The sequence below is a fragment of the Terrapene carolina genome, unplaced genomic scaffold, assembly GCF_002925995.2.
Source record: "Terrapene carolina triunguis isolate 2854851 unplaced genomic scaffold, T_m_triunguis-2.0 Scaffold35022, whole genome shotgun sequence".
Taxonomy (NCBI): Eukaryota; Metazoa; Chordata; order Testudines; family Emydidae; genus Terrapene; species Terrapene triunguis.
Genome location: NW_020699373.1, coordinates 9092047 through 9118379, shown reverse-complemented (window position 1 = coordinate 9118379; position 26333 = coordinate 9092047). Strand labels below are relative to the sequence as shown.

The 26333-nt window shown below is 42.7% G+C and overlaps 1 protein-coding gene across 1 annotated transcript in view; it reads left to right on the top strand.

Annotated features, from left to right (window-relative positions):
* The window catches only part of LOC113405294 (muscle, skeletal receptor tyrosine protein kinase-like), an 85787-nt gene that overhangs the window by 32366 nt on the left and 27088 nt on the right, over positions 1–26333 (top strand). Inside the window, 4 exon segments of the mRNA XM_026646350.1 lie at positions 10639–10763; positions 19291–19450; positions 21333–21339; positions 24960–25226. Coding sequence (XP_026502135.1) covers positions 10639–10763; positions 19291–19450; positions 21333–21339; positions 24960–25226 — 559 coding nt within the window.

The window sequence follows — 26333 nt, the reverse complement described above, 5'->3', positions numbered from 1 at the left end:
CAACTCCCACCTTTTCATGTTCTCTGTATGTGTATATATATCTCCTCAATATAGGTTCCATTCTATGCATCCGAAGAAGTGGGCTGTAGCCCACGAAAGCTTATGCTCAAATAAATTTGTTAGTCTCTAAGGTGCCACAAGTACTCCTGTTCTTTTTGTGGATACAGACTAACACGGCTGCTACTCTGAAACCAGATAATTGTGTGTGTACAATATGGTTGCAGGAGCAGAATGCATGACAGGATTTTCAGATGGGAGTGGTTCAGAGGGCCACCTGCAAGTCTGTATTGGGGGCATAAAGTGCAGCCCATGACACTCTTCCTTTGCCCAGTTTCTGTGTGATCACTACATTCTGTTCTCTTCAGTGCCACACAGCAGTGGGGACCATAGTGACTAGGAAGAGGAATTTTCTACTAGAGGCAGTATGGATGGGGCTTCTATTGGGGGTTCTCATTCAGGGTTCTTAGCCTAGCTATCTGTCTTTCTTTACATATTTATATGGGCCCCATCACTGTAGTATCTGAGCACCTCACAATCTTTAATGTGTTTATCCTCACAACTCCCCTGTGAGGCAGGGAACTGCTATTATCCCTGTTTTACAGATGGGGAACTGAGGCACAGAGAGGCTAAGTGACCTGCCCAAGGTCACACAGGAAACCAGTGGTAGAGCAAGGAAGTGAACATAGGTCTCCCACATCCCAAGCTAGTGCCCTAATCTCTGGGTCATCCCTTTCTGGCTGCTTAGAAGCTTTGTCCCGATAATGTTGTCTGGGCCAAAAGGTACATTCTCCACCCAGTTCTCCTAACCCCTGCTGGCCTGAGACACCAAACTGTGAATCAAGCACCATCATAATGAATGACCAATCGTCACCAGTCATTAAAAGGTAACAATTGAAATACATTTCAGTTGAGAAAGCTGTCCGTCCCTAGAGCACAGCTACTCCCTCGGCCAGCCCTATGTATGAAGTATAAACATGGCAATAAAAAGGATAAGAGCATCCCTTCACTCCCGGACCCACTCCAGGCCCTCCCTCAGTGTTGTACGACAGTGATATTTATTAAAATAGGAAACAAGCGAGTATCAGGATGGGCCAGGTATGGCATGTTCAGCTACACACATGGTGCACTTCTTATAAACATAGCTGGTACATGCCACAGCCGTTAACTGGAGAAACCATCATCGTTGTAGCCCAAGGCACTTTCTAAAGGATAAAGACTAGCTTAGAAAAGTCCAGCTGCTGCCCTGGACCTTATTTCAGGCCATTAACACCAGCCCTTTATGAATCCCCCACAAACTGCAGTGGGCCAAGCTAAGAATTGCTTTTATAGTTTCTTCAGAGATATACTAAACTGACAGGGTTATACACTGGCTCTGAATGTGCACATATGGCTCCCACTAAAGCCAATACAGGGCTGCACGTTCACTTCCAAAGCCAGACTATGGATCTCAGTGTGTTTCTCACGTTGCTGTTATTTTTTCAGTGTGCCACTGGGACTGCGCTTGAATGGTATTTCTGCTGATCTGGGCCTTTACAGCTCATTTAGTACTCAAGCAATGAATTAATAGCATCCCATCAACAGCACCCACTACAAGCATATGTTCATTCCTTTGTACCTTTTATTTTCCCATAGTCTGCAAAGTGCTTCCAGCTAGGAAAAAAAGGCAGCGTTCAGGAATTATCCACTTCTCAAAGGGGAGATGGTGGCAAGAGGAAGAACTAATTTTTAATCAGAAGGACAGATAAAGTTGATGGGAGTGTATTGTGCTAAATAAACTGATCATGTCAGCACAAATACCACCTGTATCTTGCACAGGTTCACTTTTTGTCTGTTGCCAAAAAGAAAAAGAACTACCTATGTTCCAAAGGGACATTCAATAAGAGATCAGACCCCAAAAGTAAGGCAAGAAGCGCTTTCTCACGAAATAATGATCTTGTTTTACTTCCTTTACCCTCTTTCTTTGGTCAAATGCACTGGAGATGATAGAAAAGACTTAAAGTTCAGGAAAAACATTTTTTATCTTTGGAGGAGGATTATAAAGGCCCAATTCACCTTCTCTTATGACATTTGATTATTATGTATTTGTATTGCATAGTGGCTATAGGCACTGCCCCGTTGTACTAGAAATTGTATGTCTCAGTTTCAGGGTAATTGCACTTGTATTTCTCCTCTGTGGTCCCTGAAGGGCATCCACTTATGGTTTCTGGCTCCTCAGCCATCACCTCTCTTGTATGGAGACCCACGTCTTTCTCCCTCCTGACAGGTTTTAAGGCTGCCTAGCACTGTGATATCTCCAGCAAGCCAGTCCGATTGAAGGCCAACAGTGCCTTGCTTTCTCTCTGAGGGCTCTGACCAGTGTATTGCAGCAATTAAAAGTTACCACACAGCTTGTTCTTGGCAAGCACATTGAGTCTTAAGGTAAAAGCATTACAGAAAAAACATATTAAAAACAATAAAAGAGCCTACACGCATGCTAAAAGCTTACCAGAGCCCACCTCAGCTTCAACTGAGAGGTGGTAGATGTCACTCTTTCCAATCCCACAGCTGGGTTTGCCCACTTGGTTACAAGTTCATGTCAGTTTTTAGATCAGGAAACAGAACCCTGACTGGACAGTTCAGCTGTTTCTTAATACAGTTTGGGCCTTTTATCTCCAGTCTCCAGCGCCAGATAATCAATCGCTCCAGTTGATGGCGCTCTCCTCAAGCCCTAGATACAAAAGAGGCTGTGCTTTTGTATAATCAGAGTTATGGAATTTGGATTAACTGTTCCTCAGGGATTCCCCCCACTTAACACTTATTGTCCCGAAACTCCATGCCTCTCTGACACATTTCAATATAGTCTTCTGAACTCCTTACACTTCCCAGGACTCACATCTGTCACACTGTACAAACACATAGTAAGATGCAATCTATGCCCTAAAGACCTCACAATGTAAATAGACAAGATTCATAGATTTTAAGGCCAGAAGGAACCATTAAGATCAAGTCTGACATCCTGTATGACACAGATCAGAGAACCTTACCCAATAATTTCTGCATCAAACCCATAAATTATTTTTGAGCAAGGGAATGTTTTTAAAAAAAGACAACCAAGACAGAGAAAGGAAAGGAGAAAGTATTATTATTTCCATTGTACAGATGAGGAACGGAGGTAGGGAAAGAGTAAGTGATTTGCTTAAGATCATGTGTGAAGTCCGTGGAAACTGAACCCAGATCTCCTGATTCCCAATCTATACCCTCACCAAAGCACTAGCTCTGCCCAAACTTCCACCAGAATCTTACATCGGCTTTCGTAACAGTTTTGACTGTGTATGGAATGGCAGGGAAGCAGGCCCTTAAAGACAAGCTACCAAAATAGAGAGAGCTTTAAAAATATGCCACAAATAAACACATTTCATAAACAGTTACATATCTTTCATACTAGCCTTATTTCTGTTAGAACAAATCAGATATATTCCTGTTTAAAGAAGGATTTTCCCTCCCAATAGTTTCTCCTCTTAGTGTTCCTTCAGCAAAGGTTTTTTTTTTCTGCCTCCAATTTTGTGCGTGCAAAAACTTACAAGTACATTTTCTAGCAACAAGGTAGTTATGGGCAAGTTTTCAAAAGAAGGTGCCTGAAGTTAGGCAACTAAATCCATACCTAGGCATCTAAATAAGTAGCCTGATTTCCAGAAGTGCTCTGCACCCAGCTCACACTAATTTCAAGGGCTGTAATGGGTGGGAGATTATTCCTTTGAAAATTAGGCCACTTATTTTTCAACCGATGTATGGATTTAGGTGCCAGGTGTGAAAATTTTGCCCTCGACGTCTCCATGCCAAAGAATGGACCTGAATTATTTATAACCATAAAACGTTTCCTTTAATTATGTACAGACACAAAACTGGGAGCACGAAACCTGAGGTATAGTTCAAAATAAGGCCCACAGTGGTGAGAGCAAAACTATTTCCATGGCAATAAACTAGGGAGTTATAATAGAATATAACCAGAAGAATATGACTTAATTCCAGGGCAAAGCAGGAGATGGATTGAGGGAGAAAATCTTTATATTTCTTAACCTGTAAGCGCCTTGGGGCAGGGGCTGTGTCTATATTTCTTCAGCGCAGATTTGATCCTGATTGGGGTCTCTGAGCACGACTGAAATACACAGACTAGGATAGATTTTCCAAAGGGCTTAGCTTCCATTTAGGCAGCCAAATGAAGAAGCCAGATTTTCAAGAAGAGCTCAGCACAGAGCGGCTTCACTTGGGTGTCTAAGTGGGAGCTGTTGTGAAAATCTAGCGTAATAAATAATGAACACTCTTAGATCTATCTCAGTCCAGATCACAGTGGACACATCACTGCTATTGGAAGTAACTGGCACCCCGGTTGGCAGCTGGGATGAATTTTTCCTATTGTATTGGTGGAGAATCTGGCACTGCCTGTCCCCATGCTGTACCAGGTCTGTAGTTAAATAGAGGGGAATTCAATCTCCAAGGCTGTTAATCCTCTCGCTCGCGCACACACGCATACACACACCTCCCTCCACCAAAAAGGTCTTCATTAATAGGAAAGAAAACGTTTGCCATCACCACTGAAAACACAACCTCCAGTTGGGACCCCATGTTCTAAGAAATGGGATCTACATTAAGAGATTTGCCAAGCTGGGGGTGCTAATTTGAGGACTTTTCATATTTATTTAAAAAATGGAAAATACTGAATTCCTTACTTGTATTAACTAGAAATGAAATCTGGCCGGTCATAAACCAGGCCAGCACACTAAGCTTCATCCCAAGCCCCCTAATAAATGTCCGCCTTTATTTTACTGCCCTGCTAAATGAAGTACTGTATCACTGCAGGCTTACTAGGAGACATCTGTTCTTAGGCCAGCTGCTCTCATTTCTGAGACTGAAGTAACATCATCCAGTCTGAACAGTAGGATTTTAATTCAGCCACAAAACTTTTTATGTCATGAAATGACTAAAACACATTCTCCCAAATTTGAATGACTAAACTCCTTGCAGGTGACTTTCCTTTTCCTTTTAATTAGTTCTGATTGTTTTCAAGTGGGACATCTGATCCCTCAGTCCTTTAAAACAGAACGCTCCTACTATCACAAATTGGAGTTTTGCGTGAGCGAGGGCTACAGGATCTGGCCCTTTGCTGATATAGGGTTCGATTGGTTTCAGGTTTCAGTCTGCAACCATGAGGGCTAAACATTTACTTTTTTTACAAAAAATGAAAGCTGAGAGTTTTATGAAATCACTTGACTCCAGCAGCTAGGGCTTTAAGAAAAAACATCAACAATCATGAGACTCAGGATAAAATCACAAGAGGTGGCAACATGGGGGCTTTTTATTTGGATGACTAACTAAAGATTTAGGAGCCTAACTTTAGGCACTGATTTTTTTAAAATCTTGGCCTATGTCCACATATTTTCCACCAGTCTTTTTATACCCAAAGTGCAATAAATAGATTGAAATCACCTCCTTTCCACTGAGGACTTTTCCAGATTTTGGTTTTGTTTGTGCTTGCCACACAAGATGCTTCATAAAAGCATACAAATATTGTGCAAAGTCAGTCACTCTTCGTGACAATAAGAAGTACAGTCATCTAGATCCCAATCTATCACATTCATTAATTCTTTCTGAGGAATTTAAACTGAGACGGGTCAGGGACAATGAGACCTGGAGTTAGATTTTTCTTGAAAGGTCAGCTATGTAAACTATGACATTTTTACCCTCTGACATTTCCAATTAATCTGCATGAAATCCCAATAATTCTCCAAATACCATGTCTGAATAAACATCATACATTATACTGCATCGGCATGCATCACCACGACTGCCACGCATGTAGTCATTAATCTCATGCCAATCCCCAGAACTAGTCAAGTGAAGCACAATTTCTACAGCTGACAGTAGGGGAGTAGATCCCACTCACAGTCCAAATGGATTTTTCAGTAAAGCGTGATCAGTGACTCGCAGCAGCAGAGGTGGACTCTGATTTAACATGAATCATATGGATTCCATATGGAATTTGCTTGATCTTTCTCTCTCTTACACACACCCCACCACCAATAATGTCATGCAGCCAGTCAGAGTATAGGATTTTATTAATCAGTGTTGCCAGCTCTCACGATTTTATATGCGTCTTGTGATATTTGGTGTTTTTCCTACAGTCTCAGCTCCTGGAGGCAAGTGACTGTGTGAGAATATATGAGAATCTCAGCTTTCATTTATTTAAAAAGTAAGTTTCTTACTTTTTAAAGTAAGCCTTCCCGGTTGCAAAGCAAAGCTTGAAAATGTGACACAAGCACACCTGAAAGGTTCAGAAACTAGACAGGAAATAAAAAGAATCCAAATGTATTATTTTTATTAAAAATCTCACACTTTTAAAGATTGATCTCATGATTTTGTGGCTCCTGGTTTATGAACATTTAGGGTTTGCCGTAGTGTTGACTGTACTGTCATTATGCAAATTGGACCCCCCTGAGTCAATCAGGATGTTGTGTATGGATACAGTCTGGTGTAAGTAGCAGTACAGCATCCCTCTGAGATGAACAGTAGACAATTCCATTTCTGTGCAGGAAGAAGGGATAAAACCACAGGAATAAGAGGAATAAGCGTTCAGCGTCTAAGCTAGAATCTAATATCAAAGCATGTTTTTTCTTAGCAAGGTAATAGCTTTTCAAAATAACCGTATTCTAGGGAGAGCGCCAAGATTTATGGATAGTAGGACAAACTGCATCAGTGGAATGTCTGACTGCATGTTAAATGCTCCAGCGTGCAAAGGAATTTCTCCACTGTGAAGAGACTTTTGTATCCCATATAGATTGCCATGGAATCCTAAAAAAAGACTGCTGATATATAAAACTGCAATTACCATAGCCTTGGGAGGATTCGATTTTTATAGGTCAATGTCGATAAATGCCAATTTCATACCATACACACACAAACCGACAAAAAATATATCCATAGATGATAATCTACTCTTACAGATAGGCAAAGTAAGAAAAATGCTGCTTGAGAACTTATTCGAGTTTGATTTAAGGATATTTACACTGTATATTTTGACATGTGATGTTTTAACGATTATTAGGTCTGTAAAGCGATTAAAAAAATTAATCGTGATTAATCACATGATTAAAAAAGTTAATCAGGATTAATCACACAATTGCGCTGTTAAACAATAATAGAATAGCATTTATTTAAGTATTTTGGATGTTTTCTACATTTTGAAATATATTGATTTCAATTTAAACACAGAATACAAAGTGTACAGTGCTCACTTTATACTCATATTTGATTACAAATATTTGCACTGTAAAAAACAAAAGAAATAGTATTTTTCAATTCATCTAATACAAATACTGTAGTGCAATCTCTTTATCATGAAAGTTGAACTTACAAATGGAGAATTATGTACACGTATAACTGCATTCACAAAAAAAACAAATGTAAAACTTTAGGCTCTACAAGTCCATTCAGTCCTACTTCTTGTTCAATCAATCACTCAGACAAACAAGTTTGGTTACATTTTCAGGAGATAATGCTACCCGCTTCTTGTTTATAATGTCACCTGAAAGTGAGAACAGATATTCACATGGCATTGTTGTAGCCAGCATCACAAGATATTTACGTGCCAGATGCACTAAAGATTCTTATGTCCCTTCATGCTTCAACCACCATTCCAAAGGACATGCGTCCATGCTGATGATGGGTTCTGCTCGATAACGATCCAAAGCAGTGCAGACCAGCGCATGCTCATTTTCATCATCTGAGTCAGATCCCACCAGCAGAAGGTTGATTTTCTTTTTTGGTGGTTCGGGTTCTGTAGTTTCTGCATCAGAGTGTTGCTCTTTTAAGACTTCTGAAAGCATGCTCCACACCTCGTCCCTCTCAGATTTTGGATGGCACTTCATTTTCTTAAACCTTGGGTCGAGTGATGTAGCCAGGGGCGGCACCAGTGCACCAAGCGCGTGCCTGGGGCGGCAAACCGTGGGGGGCGGCAGTCAGGCGGCTTTCGGCGGCGCACCTGCGGGAGGTCCGCCGGTCCTGCGGTTTCGGCAGCGGGCACGCCGAAGCCGCGGGACCGGCGGACCTCCTGCAGGCATGCCGCCAAAAGCCGCCTGACTGCCGTGCTTGGGGCGGCAAAATACATAGAGCCGCCCCTGGATGTAGCTATCTTTAGAAATCTTTATGTTTTGTCAAATCTGCAGTGAAAGTGTTCTTAAATCAAACAACATATGCGGGGTCATCATCCTAGACTACCATAACACAAAATATATGGTAGAATGCAGGTAAAACCATGGAGCAGAAGACATACAATTCTCCTCCAAGGAGTTCAGTAACAATTTAATTAATGCATTTTTTTAAACAAGCGTCATCAGCATGGAAGCATGTCCTCTGGAATGGTGGTCGAAGCATGAAGAGGCATATAAATGTTTAGCATATCTGGCACATAAATACCTTGCAATGCTGGCTACAAAAGTGCCATGTGAATGCCTTTTCTCACTTTCAGATGACATTGTAAATAAGAAGTGGGCAGCATTCTCTCCCGTAAATGTAAACAAACTTGTTTGTCTTAGCAATTGACTGAACAAGAAGTAGGACTAAGTGGACTTGTAGGCGCTAAAGTTTTACATTGTTTTGGTTTTGAGTGCAGTCATGTAACCAAAAAAAAATCTACATTTGTAAGTTACGATAAAAAGTCACGATAAAAAGATTGCAGTACAGTATCTGTATGAGGTGAATTGAAAAATACTATTTCTTTCGTTTGTCATTTAAAAAATGCAAATATTTGTAATCAAAGTAATATAAAGTGAGCACTATACACTTTGTATTCTGCGTTGTAACTGAAATCAATATGTTTGAAAATGGAGAAAAACATCCAAAAATATTTAATATATTTCAATTGGTATTCTGTTGTTTAATAGTGCGATTAAAACTGCAATTAATTGCAATTAATTTTTTTGAGTTAATCACGTGAGTTAACTGAAATTAATCGACAGTCCTAAAAATTATAAAGCTAACTTCTTTAATCTCTGTGGATACACTGTCATTAAATAATTGTCTGACACTCCCCTCCTAATTTCCCACAACTGTGAAAATTTAAATCAATAAAAATGTAAAAAAAGTACTTAAAAACTATTATTTTGCACAACTGTGAAAATTTAAATTGACAGAAATCTTAACAAATACTTAAAAATAAATATCAATATTATCCATAAAAATTATATTATATATATATATATATATAAAAAATCGAATTCTGCCAAGCCTGCATAACCAGAGCAAAATGTAAATAGCTAACTTAGGTCCTGTAAAACTAGATGAAACCTGTGTAGTACAAGTGCTCATTTCTATATACAGCGCAAACACCAGGTTCAAGGATATAGGAAGATAATGTGTTAAAATTACCTTCTCAAGACAATGAATAAGGAAATTCTTTTCATGCCAATGCTAGTCTTGTATGTATGTGGTCTTTCAGAAGAAAAGACCCCTACATCACTCACTGAAGAGAGTTTGTAGACGATGGAGACACACTAATGACTCTATAGTAAAGGCCCAGACTGTTGGGGTATGTCTACACGACAGCTGGGAGCGAGTCTCCCTGCCCAGGTAGTTAGACTTGTACAAGCCAGGCTCAAGCTAGTGCGCTAAAAATAGCAATCTGGCCATTCCAGCTCTCCCTCTCCCATTATGCACCAGGCTCAGGGACCCCCATGATGCACTGCCTCCCCTCGCCAAGAGAGGTGCCCATGGTGCATCAGGGGAGACTCGTCTGACGAGGGAGCCTGGCCAATCAAGGAGAATGGGATCATGAGGCAATGTGGCGGCATTTCAGAATCTAAATATTTCAGTTTTGATTTTTTTGCCAAAAAAGGTAAAAAATTATTGCAGAAAAATTCCTATTTTGTGACCACTAGATGACATGCTGCCAGCACTGGGTGTGGACGGGGTATGGAGCAGTGTGGGGCCAGAGACACAGCTCATGGCTGCCTTTGGATCCATCTGGTTGGACCCTGCTTTCCCTTGACCTCCGCAAGTTCTGCCTCTCAGTGCAATGCTAGCCACTCCTCCCTTGGTGGATGATATGATGGGAGTGGAGAATTTCAGGAGTCGGGGGCTCTTCTGTGCTAAAACCTTATCTCGGAGGTTCCCAGTACAATTCTGTCTGAACTTTAATGAAAGGTACCTCCCCCACGCCTTGTTAATGGTGTGCATGACTGATTTCTGCTGGTCCCTTGGGCGATAGCTTAAAATAGTTTTCACTATTTGTAGATGAGCGATCAGGTTATGCCGTGCAGAAACATAGCTTGTTGTGCATTTATTGTAAATTGTCCCACATCAATGCACTGTACGTGGGTTTATCACAGTACACCAAACTCCAAATTCTTGCACATGCACTCGCCTCTACAGTTTGTTGGAGTTGCCCACAAAAATCTGAAAGCAAAATTTAGCTAGTATTGTGTAATGTACATAAAGATGACAGTCTTGGGGAAAAAAAGGTCTCTCATTTACTTGTGAATCTATGCAATGTTTTTGTTCACTGCAGGGCTTGGACTGCCACCTCTTTCAAGATTTACTGAAGAGGAAGAGTATCTGAGCTTCATCTTTAAATAGTCACTTAACTAGTACCTTTTTTCGTCTTAACAGTTTTTGCCAGAATCCTGAAGGCTCCTGAATCCCACAATGTCACCTTTGGGTCTGTGGTGACTCTGCGGTGCACGGCAACGGGCATTCCCGTTCCCACTGTCACGTGGCTTGAAAATGGAAAAGCTGTAAGTGCCCCTTTGATACCTCTGACTAATGAGCGCTGGCATCAGGAAGAAGCATGATCTAATGAATAAAACGCAGAAGTGGGAGCCAGGAAGTTGGGTTCTATTCCTGTCTGAAATGATGTGGTGTGCCACCTTGGACAAATCATTGAACCTCTCTGAGTCTCATTTCCTCCTCTGTAAACTGTGGATAATTGTACAGTGCTTACCTGCTTCATTGAGGTGTTGTGTTGAGTGACCTGTTAATGATTGCAAAGTGCTTGGTAATCTTTAGGTGCAAAGCATTATAGAAGTGTGCAATACGGTTATTATTAGTAGTGCTCTACATCAGCAGGTCTGCATGTCTGATTTAGTGTTTTATGGGGCTTTTCTCGCCATCTTTTCTGACTTTCCTTTTAATGATCCCTTTGATTGGTAGCCAAATATATCAATAATAATAGGGCAAAAAGATACATGAAAAGATGACATGCTGACTCTGTTATAAAGATATCTAGAGTTAATATATCCTGGCTTATCCCCTCCCCCCAGACTGTAGCTACAAGAACATCAACCTGGTACTAACATCTCACAGCAGTCCCATGGCATGGTTCTCTCTGTAAACAATCTGCCCACACAGAATATTTATAGGTTCACTGACTTTAAGGCCAGAAAGAATCATTGGATCATGTAATTTGACCTCCTGTATAACACAGGACCTTAAATTTCACCCAGTTACCCCCGTAATAAGCCCAATAACTTGTGTTTGGCTAAAGCATATCTTCCGGAAAGGCACCCAATCTTGATCTGAAAACATTCAGAGTTGGAGAATCCACCACTTCCCTTGGTAATATGGTCCAATGCTTAATCTCCGTCACTGTTAAAAAAGCGTGCCTTATTTCTAATTTGAATTTGTCTGATTTTAACGTCTATCCCTTGTTTCTTGTTCTGCCTTTCTACATTGATTGAGAAGCCTTTTAGTGTCTGGTATTTACTCTCTATGAAAGTACTTATGCACCATAATCAAGTCTGCTCTCAATGTTCTTTCTGCTGAACTAAACAGTTTGAGCTCTAAGTCTCTCACTGTAAGGCGTTGTCTCCAGCCCTCAAATCATTTTGTTTCTCTGCATCCTGAGCAATTTTCAACATACTTTTTAAAATGTGGACACCAGAAGACGTGATTCTATTACCAATCTCACCAATGCCATATACAGAGGTAAAATCACCTCCCTAAACCTACTCACGGCCCTCCTGTTTATACATCCAAGGATCTCATCAGCCCTTCTTTTGCCATAGCATCACACATGTTGAGTTACTTATCCACTATACCCCCTAAATCCTTTTTAGAGTCACTGCTTTCCAGGACACAGTCCCCCACCTTGTAGGCACGACCTACATTCTTTGTCTGTCGATGAATGACCTTTGGATGTATTAAAACGCATTTTGTTTGAATGGGCCCAGCTTATCAAGCAATCCAGATCATTCTGCATGACCGCCCTGTCCTCATCATTATTTACCACCCTACCAATCTTTGTGTCATCTGCAAATTTGATCTGCAGTGATTTAATAGTTAATTTCAGATCACTGATAAAAATGTTGAATAGCATCAGACCCAGTACGGATCCCTTTTGAAACAGCCCCATTTGATGATTCCCCATTGACGATGACTTTTTATGATCTGTCAGTATTAATGCAGTATTAATGCAGTATTAATGTCAGTAATAACGCTAGAACCTGCAAAAAACCCTGCCTAAAATGCTCTCTGAATTTGTGAACTGTCCCCACTCATGTTCTGCATTAAGGACAAAATTTTTGCCTGCCAGAGTGGCTGCACACAGCAGGATGAGGGCATGGGGAGCAATGTCCTCTACTGTGAAAATTAAAACAAGCCATGGTCCAGCAGCTCCATTGTGTGTTAGACATGACTCCCAGGAAGCATATTCTGCTGGTTTATGGGTGATGTCCCAAGACCTCTGATGCACAAGGAATGCTACTGAACTTGCTGTCCCCAGGCAGAGTGGCCAAGGAACCGTCTGCTCTCCATTACCCCACTGCTTAAGGATGCAAGGGCAGAATATTGCCTTAACTGCTTTGTCAGTTGGCTACTTGTATATCATCTTACCAGTAGTCAAATGGCCTTTTCTATACATCCTCAATTCCTTTAATTCATCTTTAGTAGCCCTGAAAGAAGATCTTTAGGGACACTTTACTTTTCACCCTCCTATTCTTTTCTATTGATACCCTCTATCCATTTGGGTTCGGTATGTGCAGATTTTGTCATCTGCAGGGGCACATGTTAGAGTACCCAAAGTGGATGAGCATAGCACACAAGGAAGCTTGCTTGAGGTCCTAATGAAAATCAGACTCTTTCCGCATTCAGTTTTTGGACCATATAGCACAACTGTTTTTTATAGCTGGGTTTTAACACCATTTTGCAGGGACAAATGTTATTGGGACCTATTTCCAACAGTATATCTTTCTGGTGGCGTAAGCTCTTGGGGAGTGAGCACTGTGTAATGACCTAGAAAGGTAGGCAGCATCTTCGTCCTTCTGTGGAATGCTAGCAGATGCTGGGCCTTGCAGATCAGTTTTCCGTTGGAGGAGAAATCAATAAGGTGGAGTCTGGGTATTTTTTAGTGCAACTTGTTAATTTTACACTGTATACAACAGCCCTTGAAAACAGGCGGTCACAAACACCAGACAAGGAAATCTCCTCTTTCAGGAATCGCAGCTCAAATGCCAAGCCCTGGTTCCTAGGGAGAAAATTTGTCCCAAGGATTAACAAGAGTTACAGAGATTAAGACAGAGAGTAAACTCCTGCTGCTTGCAACCGCTCCACCAAAAGGTACTAATATCACAAAACTAGCAACAATGCGTCCAAGACTGAACAGGGACCACATGCTAAGAAAAAGATCTTGCAAGACCATGTGTAACAGCACTAACTGATGACTCCTACATTACCTTTCTAGTTGTGGCATCTTTGGGGCATTATACTCCCATGTGCTTGCCTTGTGGGTCATGCATTCGGTATGAATCACATGCAGTCCCCCTCATTCACATACACTCTCCAGATTTCTGTGTTGTGTTCTCCTGGGTGCTGGGCAATGTGTGTTCTTATATTCTTTCATAGCCACTTTCTGCTGCTCTTATGTCTGAGATCACGCTCCTATGGAGGAGCGGCAGAACAGCTGAGAAAACAGTAGAACCACAGAATTCTCTGCCTTCTTTGAAAAAGCCTTCTGAAAAGCAAGATCCCTCCTCCCCTTATCACTAAATAGGCCTCAATATATCAAAGGAGCTCTCAGCACAGGATCCTAAATGCCTGTTATCTGTAGTATCAGGGTACGTCTACACTACCCGCTGGATCGGCGGGTAGTGATCGATCTATCGGGGATCGATGTATCGCGTCTCATCTAGACACGATACATCGATCCCTGAACGCACTCCCCATCGACTCCGGAACTCCACCGCTGCGAGAGACGGAAGCGGAGTCAACGGGGGAGTGGCGGCCGTCAATCCCGTGCCGCGAGGATGCAAAATAAGTCGATCTAAGATACGTTGACTTCAGCTACGCTATTCTCGTAGCTGAAGTTACGTATCTTAGATCGATCCCCCCCACCCAGTGTAGACCAGGCCTCAGTATCTTCTCCCACCTCAACTGCCAGCTCCTTTTCTTGACCTGGTGATTTACTAGTGCCTTTGTTCTGTGTAGATCCAGTCACTACAAACTTATCCCAGAGAAAGGAGGGTCTGACCAACACACCTGACCTCCAGCCAAGGGCTGAACTTTGTATACTCAATCCATTTCTTAACTGGGCATTGTTTGGGCTGGGGTCAGATCCGCTCCAGCCTCTATGCCTCCAAGGCAAAATCAGTCCCAAGAGGAATGCCTTCGCGACCACATAGCTTTAAATATGGTAAGGAGACCTTTCTTTAATGAGTGCCTGCCTCTAGTAAAGTTAAACCAGGAAACAGGTGGAATCGAGCACATGTATTTAAAGACTGACTTGCAAGCAAGCAACAGCGAGTAATTTGAGGATGTGATCCCTGCAGTGTCTGTGTTGTTATAGTCTCTGAATGCTGACCTGTAATTGTCCTGAAGTTTAAAGAGGATGAAAGGACAGTACTGTAGTCATTAAACTGCCATGGAACAGAAAGATGAAAGTTTCTCTAAACAGCTGTCTTGACTTCCCAATGAACAAACAAAAATACTGTTCCAATTCTGTTTCCCCTCGTTAGTCATTGCAAGACATCACGGGACTGAACTATAGCTCTCTGCAAGGGAGAATTAAGCTAAACACAAAGATATGGTAAAAGCCTCTTCTTTCTTAGATTCCAAAATGGAATTTTAAAAAGTTAAAGAAAATCCTACGGGGGGGAAAAACGTAAGCAATTTCTTTAACTAGTAAAGGGAATCAATACATTTAATGAAGACAATCTCAGGTTCCAAGTAGAAAAATTAACAGCCAATTTGTAAGGTCTAAAAATACAATTACCTGAAATGTTCAAGAGCTACATCAGAAAGCCAAGGTGGGCGAGGTAATATCTTTTTTTGGACCAACTTTTGTGGGCAAGAGAGTCAAGCGTTCAAGCTTACACAGAGCGCTTCTTCAGATCTGGGCCACAGACTTTGGTCCAATAAAAGATATTACCTCCACCCACCTGGTCTCTCTACTATCCTGGGACCAACATGGCTACAACAACACAGCAAAAGCTACCTCAGGCTTTCTCAGACTGTTTTACATAATGCAAATGAGAGTTGGTTATGCTCTCGCACTTTGCAAGCAAAGTCAAAGAGGGATCGTTTTCACACAAAGAGGCCTTGAGCTGAAATTGGCCATTGGGTTATTTCCCCCTGTTCCTGAAAGTTCTATCAACTGACCTGGCAAGCAAAGCATTTTGCATTGTGTGATCCAGGCTGAGAAGGAACAGTCCTGACTCACTGTTCTCAGATTTCCTTTCTGAGGCCCATTCCGCTGAGTAAAACTCCACAGAAGATCCCAGACTTGACTCAGACCCTTTAATGTTTTGGCACTCATTGGATACACAGGAAGAAGAGTGCAGAGGAAGGGAGGGAGGCTTATATCGAGACATATGAGACAGTGATCCATGGATCAGGAGTTTCGGTGAAAAATAAAATGACTGACAGGCTCCATGCTTGCAGAGAAGCTAACAGAACGGTCTAAGGATGTAAGAGAAGCATTTCAAGGAAGAAACTTATTAAAGCCCAGTCAGCCTGGCATACTAGCTCGACTATTATTACACCTGGTTGAAATCCTGAAGAAATTCCTTTTCCATACCAGCAAGAATGGATTGCAGTTTTGTATCCAAAGAAGTGGGGGCAGGACAAAAACTCTCTTTGCTCACTTACCTAATCATGAACAAAGGTAAATGTTTAAGAAAGAATGCATTCCTTTCCTCCGAAGTTGACTTCATGGATGTAAGGGGCGGGGATGTCTTTTGGTTCTGTGTTTGTTCATCTCCTAGCACAATGGGGTCCTAGTCCAGAATTTGGGCCCCTAGCCACTACCCCAGTAAAAATAGATGATAATGATAATAGTATGCATCTGTGTGATAGGGCTTAACACCCATCATCTGCAAGGCTAGCAATGCACCTTATTAGTCATCTTTGCTCCTGGGGAGGTAAGCAGCTAATTGGCTCATGGCCAAAGGGGGCCAAGAAAAGCCCTAATAAATAAACTGAAGGAGTTTGATTCGGGGAGGAGGAAGAGATGGCAGATGAGACAGGTCTCTTGGACTGAGAGAAGCCATGGGCTAGGGTGCACAGACAGAGACAACAGGGGCAGCACAGTACAGGGGTAGCACAGGTAGCAAGGGAAGCCCTGAGATGGTGTCTGTAAGTAGAGAAGACTTGAGTAGCCCAAGAGGGCAGAAGAACTATTCAGTTTCGTTTGGGCTTGTTTATAACACCCCAGAAGGGGTCGGAACTTAGGTGACTTGGACGAAGGGCTGAGACACACAAGACTGGGGCCAGAGGCAGGTGACCAGCAGGAGGCGCTAGAGCCGAAGATAGCAGCTACATCCTGCACTCTGGGGGTGAGTAAATCCTGCCACAGTCCTCCACTCTGCCGATTTCAAACGCTGGTACAATGCGCAACCAAACTGAATATGTGTGACCCAACTGAGTTTCAATAGTATTGTGCTATTTGGAAGACACACATTTAGTTAAAGCTGTTGCCAGATATTTTCTACAGGCAAGACCTCCGACTGGGATGACAGGAATTCTTGAACCAGAACTGATTCCTGTTAATAGAAATCTCACTCCTAACATCACACTGGATAACTGATACTAAAAATTATTCCTGCCGTGTGGCAGTAGCCATTCTAAATATGGCCCAACTCCTTCCCTGGCCCCGTTGCCTCTCTCCAGTTTGATTCTGGCTCCAGAGACCTCCTCACTTGCTCCTTCCTGCTTCCTGACTCCCTCCCCATAGTGGCTTTCAGTACCTGTGCATATATGGGTATACACCAGAAACTGAGAGCCACTAGCCATTAGCCAATGAATCCTAAAAACATGGATGCTGCACACCCTGAATCAAAATGGATCCAAACTCGGTTTGAAGTTTTTTGTTATTTTTCCACTTGATTTAAAAATAATATGGTACAAAATCTGACAGACTAGATCCACAAGCAATAAAAAGAATCCATAAGCCTGTCTTAACCACCCAGCTAAAGTGAGTTTATGGCTGGTTTTTGGCACTGGAGTATCACAAAGTATCCGGAGCCTGATCATGAATCTGCCTCAAAATGCCAACTGTAAAGAAGGGATTTTCCTGATGATCCAGTGCTGATCTACAGACCTCAGAAACCAGCACAGATTAGGGAGGGTGGGCAGATTCTGATAAAATAAGCACCAACTCAAAATCCTAACCCAAACACCTTAACCTTTAAAGAGCCATTTAATTCGTCAGGCCAACTCTAGACGTGCAAGTGCTCACAAAGCACAAGGATGGGAGAAATCCCGGTGTCATTGATGTTGATGGCAAATTTCCCAATAGTTTCAATGGGACCCACAAGGTTTCCATCCTGACTGCAATTGGGAGGTATTGGGAATCTCCCAAGTAAGTCTCTTCTCATGGGATATCCAGTTGAAGAGTAAAGTTCAATGGGAGTTGAGGGTAATGGATCATAATTTTGCAGACAGAAGTGTTCAGACAGTATAACTTAGCTTTGAATAAACATTTACACTAGAATACACAAGCTCTTGAGAGTCAGGAATTATTAGCATATATTCCACTGTGTGGTACTTGTTATTCTAAGCATGGGCATTTTCCCATTGTCTTCAGTAGGACTACTCCCGTCTTTCATGTTAGACGTGTGCTTAAGTACCTTGCTGAATTGGGGCCCGCGAAAAGATGTTCCAGATCACTAGCCCTAATTCCCATTGTCAGGTAGCACGACTAGGATCCAGAAATGAGACTCACTTGAATTATTCGTGATGGTTTGACACTGTCTCTGGCTCTCAGTGGTGGAGTAGGCTAACTGCTCAGCATTAACTTTGTGATGTGACGCTGCAGGAGCTATAATGGACCGTCATCTATAATTGCAGTGAGTGTCAGTGCTGTACCAACAAGAAAAGACTGAGCATAAAATGATCCCCGCCTAAAATCACATAGCTCCCAGCTCACTCATGGATTTCTGAAATGGGCAAAGAGAAGCACCAAATCTGAACTCTTTCACATGTTACTGGGTGGTGCAAAGTCAAAAAGTCTATCAGGCCTTTCATAACATTGGAGCCAGAGCACTTGTGCTGTTCAAACACTGCCTTAAAGCATGGGTCTACCCTGAAAAGTGTAAAAATGGTTTGTGAAAATTTAAGATCTTGACTTTTTGTCCTAATTTGGGACAGGAAAATTTTCAAAATCTCTAAAATTTGAACCATTTTCCATCCATCCCTAATCTTTGGCTGCCATATTTAATGAAATGCAGTGAATTCAAAGGGAAATTTGCTAGTTTACAAGTAACAAGATTTTTTTCCCTACCAGTGAGCCCTGCAATCTCAAAGCCAGGCAGTGTTCTTTGTGGCTCGTGTATCATCACCAATAAAGACAGATCCGGGACCAGATCCTCAACTCAATTACAAAACTCTGTATTACCCTGTGAAGTTGCAGTTTGGTTAATAGTTATTGATGTAGCATGAAACAGAAAGGAATCAGACGCCCCACTGCGTTGGCTTTGCACTGCTAACAGGGATAAAACATGCTAGGCTCTGTTTTTAGGAAGTGTGGAACACCCACCTTCTGAAAAAGAGACTCATTAAAGATGTCTCACATTGGGCATCCCAAAATTGGAGCACCCAAAATCACCAGTGATTTGAAAATCCAGACTATTAAAACTTGCTTTTGTCCGTAAAGTCAGCTGTTACGAAGGTGCCATTTTTATGCAGTCCCTTTTCTGACCGTGCCGTGCTTTAACTCACTGCCACTTTAATCCACCTGGTTCAGCTTTGTTTGTTTATTTATTTTTAAAATTGTCTTTAAAAAAAAACCCTCAACCAACCCCCAACCCATTGTTCTGTTCTTTGATCTTTTAGGTTTCTGCAGGATCTATAGTCGAAAGTGTGAAAGACAGAGTGATCGACTCCCGACTGCAAGCGTACGTCACCAGACCGGGCTTGTTCACATGCATTGCCACCAACAAACACAGCAAAACCTTTGGCACTGCAAAAGCTGCAGCGACTATCACTGTGTCAGGTATGCTGAAAAGAAAAGGCTTTTACTAAGCATCTTGCCACCCAGCATTAGCTTTCTCCTGTCAGGAGGAAGGAGTAGGGGAAGAAGCTTTGGAGGATGTGAGGGGCTCTACTTAATAATAATTTACAGTGGGTTAAATTTGACCACAAGTGCAACCCCCTGCTGGGCTATTTCCTTATACACCTCTACCTCGATAAAACGCTGTCCTCGGGAGCCAAAAAATCTTACCGCGTTATAGGTGAAACCGCGTTATATTGAACTTGCTTTGATCCACTGGAGTGCGCAGCCCCGCCCCCCCGGAGCACTGCTTTACCGCGTTATAGCCGAATTTGTGTTATATCGGGTCGCGTTATATCAAGGTAGCGGTGTATATCATTATGCTTCAGAGATTGGCACAGCTGTCATTTCCTGCTTACTTGCTGTTGTCTTGCATGCTCGGTCCCAGAAGTGCTGTGTAAGCTCATCCTTGTGGAGGAAGTCACAGTATTAATATCACCTAACGGCAAAGTGAAAATAACCTCAATGAGCTACTAGCATCTTGTTATATCAAAGAAACCATGGAGCTTGGTGGCAGAACGGGTTCCCCTCCTCACAGAGCGAGATTTCAGGGCCGTGCAGCTACTGGTCCTTAGGTGACTTCTCTGTTTGTTAACTGAACTGTACTTTGGTGGGGGGACCTCCTGTGCTGTGAACTGGTATGATAAAGCAGGGAGGGACTGTTGATTATTGCAGGATAAACCGAGGGCCCAATTCATTTCTGCACTAGCAGTTAGTGACCAAAAGAAGATAGTTTGCCCCTCCCCTATTAAGTAGTTGGTTTGTTTTCCCATCACCCCAAAAGACCTAGAGCTTCTTACAAGAGAACACTTCAGGCTTGATGGCAGAATTACCATAAGTCCTGGGTAAAGGGCAGTTTGTAGCTGTACTGCCCAAGATAAAAGCCAGTTCCAATTCACTCCACGGTTCCCCCTGGTTCCAGGAGGGAAGTAATCTGTGTCAGTCCCTTATCGGGAGCAAATTACTTCTTTCTCTGCCAGCTCAGCTGCGCTTGCTGGCATATTGTGGGGGGGTAAAGATAGTGCTCCAGTCATTCCCGACCCCCGCCTGTTAACTCTCTGCCCAGCTGTGGATACTCTTCCCCACATGCTGTGCTGGTATCCTGCACAGGCACGTAGGGTGAGCCACAATTTAATCTTCAAGGCCATAGGTGCTGACTCCGTGGGTGCTCCAGGGCTGCAGCACCCATGGGAAAAAAATAGTGGGTGCTCCCCCTCCCTCCCAGCACCCGCCGCAGATGCTGTTCAGTGGTGTGCAGGAGGAGCTGGGGGGAGGGGGTGGAGTGAGGGTATGGTGCACTTTGGGGAGGAATGGGGCGGGAAGATGTGGGGCGAGGATGGAGCGGGGAGCAGGAAGGGGGGTGGGAAGAGGTGGGGCAGGGCCTTGGGGGAAGGGGTGGAGTGGGGGTGGGACCCGGGACGGAGCATGGGTCAAGCATCCCCCAGGAAATTAGAAAGTCGGCGCCTCTGTTCAAGGCCCTACATTATGTGACCATCAACTGCTGAACTGCTGGCCTGCTAGAACCAGCGCCGTTGGCACTTGGATCACCACCATCCATTTCAGCAAGAATTTCACAGAAAACGCCTTCCTGTTCCTAATTCATTCTCCTTCCTCTCTTCCCAAAACACATCCAGGAAGCAAAGTCTTGGCCTCCCTCTCCCTTAGAAAATACAAATCAATGACAAAAGAGAATGGCAGAACATTTCCTGTATGAACCTTTAAGTTTTGCGTTCAAGAAGAATGGGTAAAAGGTCACTGACAAACTTTTCCCTTTCTCTCCCAAACCTGGCTCCTGTTGCGGCTGGCTCATGTGCCTTCCCAATAGAATGGAGGTAAGTATGTTTTCTTGTCTGTTGAGGTGTTTGTTTGGGCCAAGGTGGCTGGGAGAGGAGATGAATTATGAACAAAGAGAGTTTTGTTATATATTACCAAAACTAATGGATGAAGTGTATTGACAGCAAAAAGTAAGAACAGCATCTTAAAGAGGTTCTCGTATGTGTAACACTGTTCTTACTATACAGGTAGTTACTGGGAATTGGCTTCTAAACAAATTAAACTGTTTCTAATAGAGCAAATATACTCTGAACCAAATTCTGTTCTAAGGCCTGGTCTACACTACGGGATTAATTTGGATTTAGCAGCGTTAATTCGAATTAACCCTTCACCCGTCCACACAACAGAGCCATTTAGTTCGAATTAAAGGGCGCTTTAAATCGATTTCTGTACTCCACCTCGACGAGCGGAGTAGCGCCAAAATCGATTTTGTTAATTTGAATTAGGGTTAGTGTGGCCGCACACCACCGAATTAATGTGGTTAAAATAAATGGGGTAGTGTGGCCGCACACCACAGAATTAATGTGGTTAAAAACCGAATTAATGTGCTTAGTGTGGCCGCGCACAATCGAATTTATACAACCTGTTTCCCAAATTCGAATTATCTAAATTCGGATTAATCCCGTAGTGTAGACATACCCTTAGTTACACACTGTGGCTCATGAAATTTGGATGCTGGTCCTGGCTTGCCACTGTCTTACTTATAGGGTGACCAGACAGCATGTCTGAAAAATCAGGACAGGGGATGGAGCGGTAATAGGAACCTATATAAGAAAAAGACCCCAAAATCGGGACTGTCCCTATAAAATCAGGACATCTGGTCACCCTACTTACTTAGGGTACGTTTACACTGCACACTCCTTATGGCAGCATGTAGAATACATACATTTCATGCCCCCTCTAGCATGGGTATAAATAGTAGTGTGGATGGTGAGGAATGCATAAGTGAATAGAGTAAAGCCACACCTGATGACTCTCTAGACGTCCTCCTCTGTCTACACTGCTATTTTAGTGTCCCGCTGATGGAGTCTTTCCCTGACACAGGGAAAGGCTCCAGCAGGGAAGAACAGTGGGGAAGGCTCCAGTAGCTTCTAAAGAAAGACTCGAGCAGTGGGGAAAGACCTTGACCGGGGGAGGCCTTGGGAAAAGGCTCTGGTAGCTCTCGCACTGCCGGAGCCTTTCCCCGCTGCTTGCCTGTCTGCCACAGTCTTTCACTGGAGTGTGGATGCAGCTTGCTTTACACGGCGACGTGCAGCTACATGCATCCTACATGTTGCCGCCACCAGTGGTGTGAAGTGTAGGCATAGCCTTAGTGATCTTGAGCAAGACGCTTAACATGTCGATGCTGTCTCAGTCGCCCCATCTGTAAAATGGGGATGACAAGCTATAGTTATGTGCAAACTATTGACCTCTTGGACTATCACAATTAATTTACCATTTATTAAAATATCTAGTTATTAAACCATCTGTTAAACCATTCAGTAAACCTTTATAAGCTATTCATAAATGGAACCTTAATATAAAGTGACTGAAATTGCTGTGGTATACTCATCCCAGTTGAAACCAAGGAGTATAGAAAGTAATAGGAGAGATTTCCCCTCTGATTTCCAGAATGAAGATTTTTTGAATATATTTGGTTGAGCCTTTTTAAATTCCTTCATCGCATTTGACTGAAACCTATTTAGGTTCCTCTGTCACTGACCACAGAATTGGGCAAGTTATTCATAGCTGATCATTTACTCTGTGAATTCAGCCCTCGTATTCTCTTCACTAGTAATCTATGAGCAGAGTTCAGTTTTGAGCATTTGTCATTCAGTGCCATTTGACGCAGATTTTAGGTGTGCATCTTTTAGTCCGTGTCTCCACAAAAATTCTTTGCAGCAACTGTTCCTTTCAGCATTTGCTGTTCAGAATTGACTTTAGTTTTAAGATGATTGCACATACACATTCTTCTGAGGTCTCTGAACACAAGGAAAACATGATAGTAGCACTGATTGTTGCTATCAAGCTATTCCTGTGGGCCGCCTGCCATAATAGTAGCTGGTTTCACAGCTGACCAGTGCAATCCTATGCATGCACTTATTGCTTCCAACTTTCTCTGGCTAAGGGTGTGGAGGACATCCCTCACCCACCGAACAGTAAAATAATAACTTTTTATAAAAATTAATACAAGTACTCCAAGAAGGAGCTGACCCTGCCATGTTTCTCATTATGACAAACATTGCTTCAGTATAGCTGCTGACATCACAGCGCTGGTTAGGAAACCTACCCCCCATAACATCTTTCTTGGATGGGCAACAACTTACCAGCAGGCGGCGTATTCATGGGCTGAGGCTGACTGACACAAGCAGAAGTCTCCTGGTCAGCCCATGGAGCGTGCATAGGAATGCTGTGGTGGCAACGTTCAGTGCTGTCATCATTCCTTCCTTACTTTTTTTTTTAAGCAAATATTTTTTTGTTTTTAAAAGCTTGATATTGACCCCAAAGCTGGGCAATTAGAAATGTAACACAGCCAGAATATGTCATTAGATTCAATGATTTTCAGATTATATTTTCATAGCAAATTAGGGCTGGGAAAGGCTTATGCATTTGTCTTGTTTATTCCCTTGTCAGCATGCTTTTTTTTTTCCCTTGAGGAAATTGAAGCTGTTCTGACAATGGGTAATTTGTGGAGGGGAAAGAAATAAAAGGAAAATATACAAATAGCTCCACTGGCTTTTCCAAATGGTTTGCATGTTGCGAATTGAACCGCATTGACCTCTGTTAAACTGACTGAATGAGCAACCAGGACAGCTGCAGCCAGGCCCCATCCCTCTGCATTTTGAACACTCTCTGGTTAAAGTCAAGGCAGACGCTCCCAGGTGTGTGCTCATACACTCCTCCTGCGGTGTAACCACTCTTCACTGGATGACTCATGGGGGTGTGGATGTCTTCACGTAAAAACAAAACTCCACATGTTTGCAGTCCCGGACAGCAATCCCAGCCTAGCTGGCAGCTGCTCAATTAGTTCCCTCTAAACATTTTTTTCCTGACCTGAGAAAATATTGGACCAGGGTTCGGTTTGAATGTTGGGCTATGGTTGAGATTGGTTCTTACCATACCCAAATCACTTTGCTCATGCCTAATTGGAACTTCTGTACTAGGGCTTCCATGTGTAACCCATGTGCCTAATAGGGAGATATCTCTTTGAGACCCATTGGGGGGGAAGGTAGGAGTGAGTTGTGTCTGGGTCATTGTTGCTAGGCAGATTAAGCACTCCACATCCAGAAGCTTCTGGAATTGGAGGTGCCCTAGCAACAATGACCCAGACACAACTCACTCCTACCTCCCCCACCAGTGGCTCTCTTAAAGAGATATCTCCCAATTAGGCATATGGGTTACACATGCACAGCTGTCTCCTGCAGTACATTGCACTCATGCTCCAGACAGAGCGGAAATCGTGTGTAAGTTGCACCTGGTTCCATGTTTGGATAGCACCTGATTGTTTTAATGGTTATATTTGTGCTGCTGCTTCTTCACTGTCTAATTAGCCTTATAAATACCGTCTTACTGATGAAACTATGCACTTCAGCACAGATTACCGCTGTACACTTACTCCTGTGTTCATTCCCCCCACCAGCAAACTGTACAAGGGTGATACAGGCTACTGCAGCACGTACAGAGGTGAGGTGTGTAGTGCTATCTTGGTGAAGGATGCTCTTGTTTTCTTCAACTCCTCCTATGCTGACCCAGAGGAGACCCAAGAGCTGCTTGTTCACACTGCCTGGACTGAACTGAAAACGGTGAGTTCATTCTGCCACCCGGCTGCTGAGTCTCTGCTGTGTAACTACATCTTCCAGGAGTGCAATCCCTCAGGAGTTGGACCGGCTCCGAAGCCCGTGTGCAGGTAAAAAACATTGACCAGCTGGGTGGATTTCAGTGAGGGCGGGGGGAGTTTGTCCGGACAAGAAGTGGGGATGGTAAGGAAGAACAAGAAAATTACCTTTTAATGTTTAAAACGGTATACGTGTATGGCATTTTTCTTTGCCCCAGTTTCAGCTTTGTTCATCTGCTCATGGAGGTTCCGAACCCACCCCACTGAACACAATCACAAAGCTTACTTAGACTGCAGTGAGGGTAGGATCAGGCCCAGACCTCTTTGTAACATGAAGGGAAGGCAGCATTAAAGAGCAAAAGCACTTTCAAAAATATCCCATTGGTTTTCCATCTGAAGTGCACAAGAGGTTTAATGAATGAATGAGTTAACGTCTGTAAAGTGATCTGAAGAAGAATCGTGCTATATTATGTAAATGCTAAGTATTTTATTAGTATTGGGTCACATCATAAAGTCATTATTCAAAGTAAGGACAGAGTATGGGCTGCAGGATTTGGCCAACCCAGTAAAATAAACACAATAAATAATTATTTTGACCATGTAAAAGAAAAAGGTCAAAACACAGAACAGGTATGATGACACAAATGCCAACATAAGTATTTGCATGCTCTGATGGATAACCATGCATAAGTGCCCATTGGTGCGTCCGTGCTAATGCAGATGTACCTGTTTGTTCATATAGGTTGTTTGGGGAAAGGTGATAATGACTCCCAGGTGGTTCAAATGAACCTTTATCAGAGCTGTGTGCCAATCCTGAAGTCTTGCCTCAACCAAATCTCTGATTGGCAGAAATGGCAAGTAGAGAGGTCAGGACTGGATCCACTGAACTCAAACCAAACAGAGTCAAGTGGTCTCTCTAATCACTATTACCGCTGTTGTTATATAGGGGTCCACTATCCTAGTCAATGAGACATCCTACCAAAATCATTCACCTCTTTCAGGGCAACTCCCTCAGCATCTCTAAAAACAAGTCATTTAGGGGAAGTCCCTGTATGAATTATGATGATGTAGTGTGCATTAAATTTGGTGAATATACTGTATACTAGATTTGCCAATCCACACAGTAGTCTCTCAGCCTATTTTCAGTTTATGTGACAGTATTTATATCCAAGCCAGTCA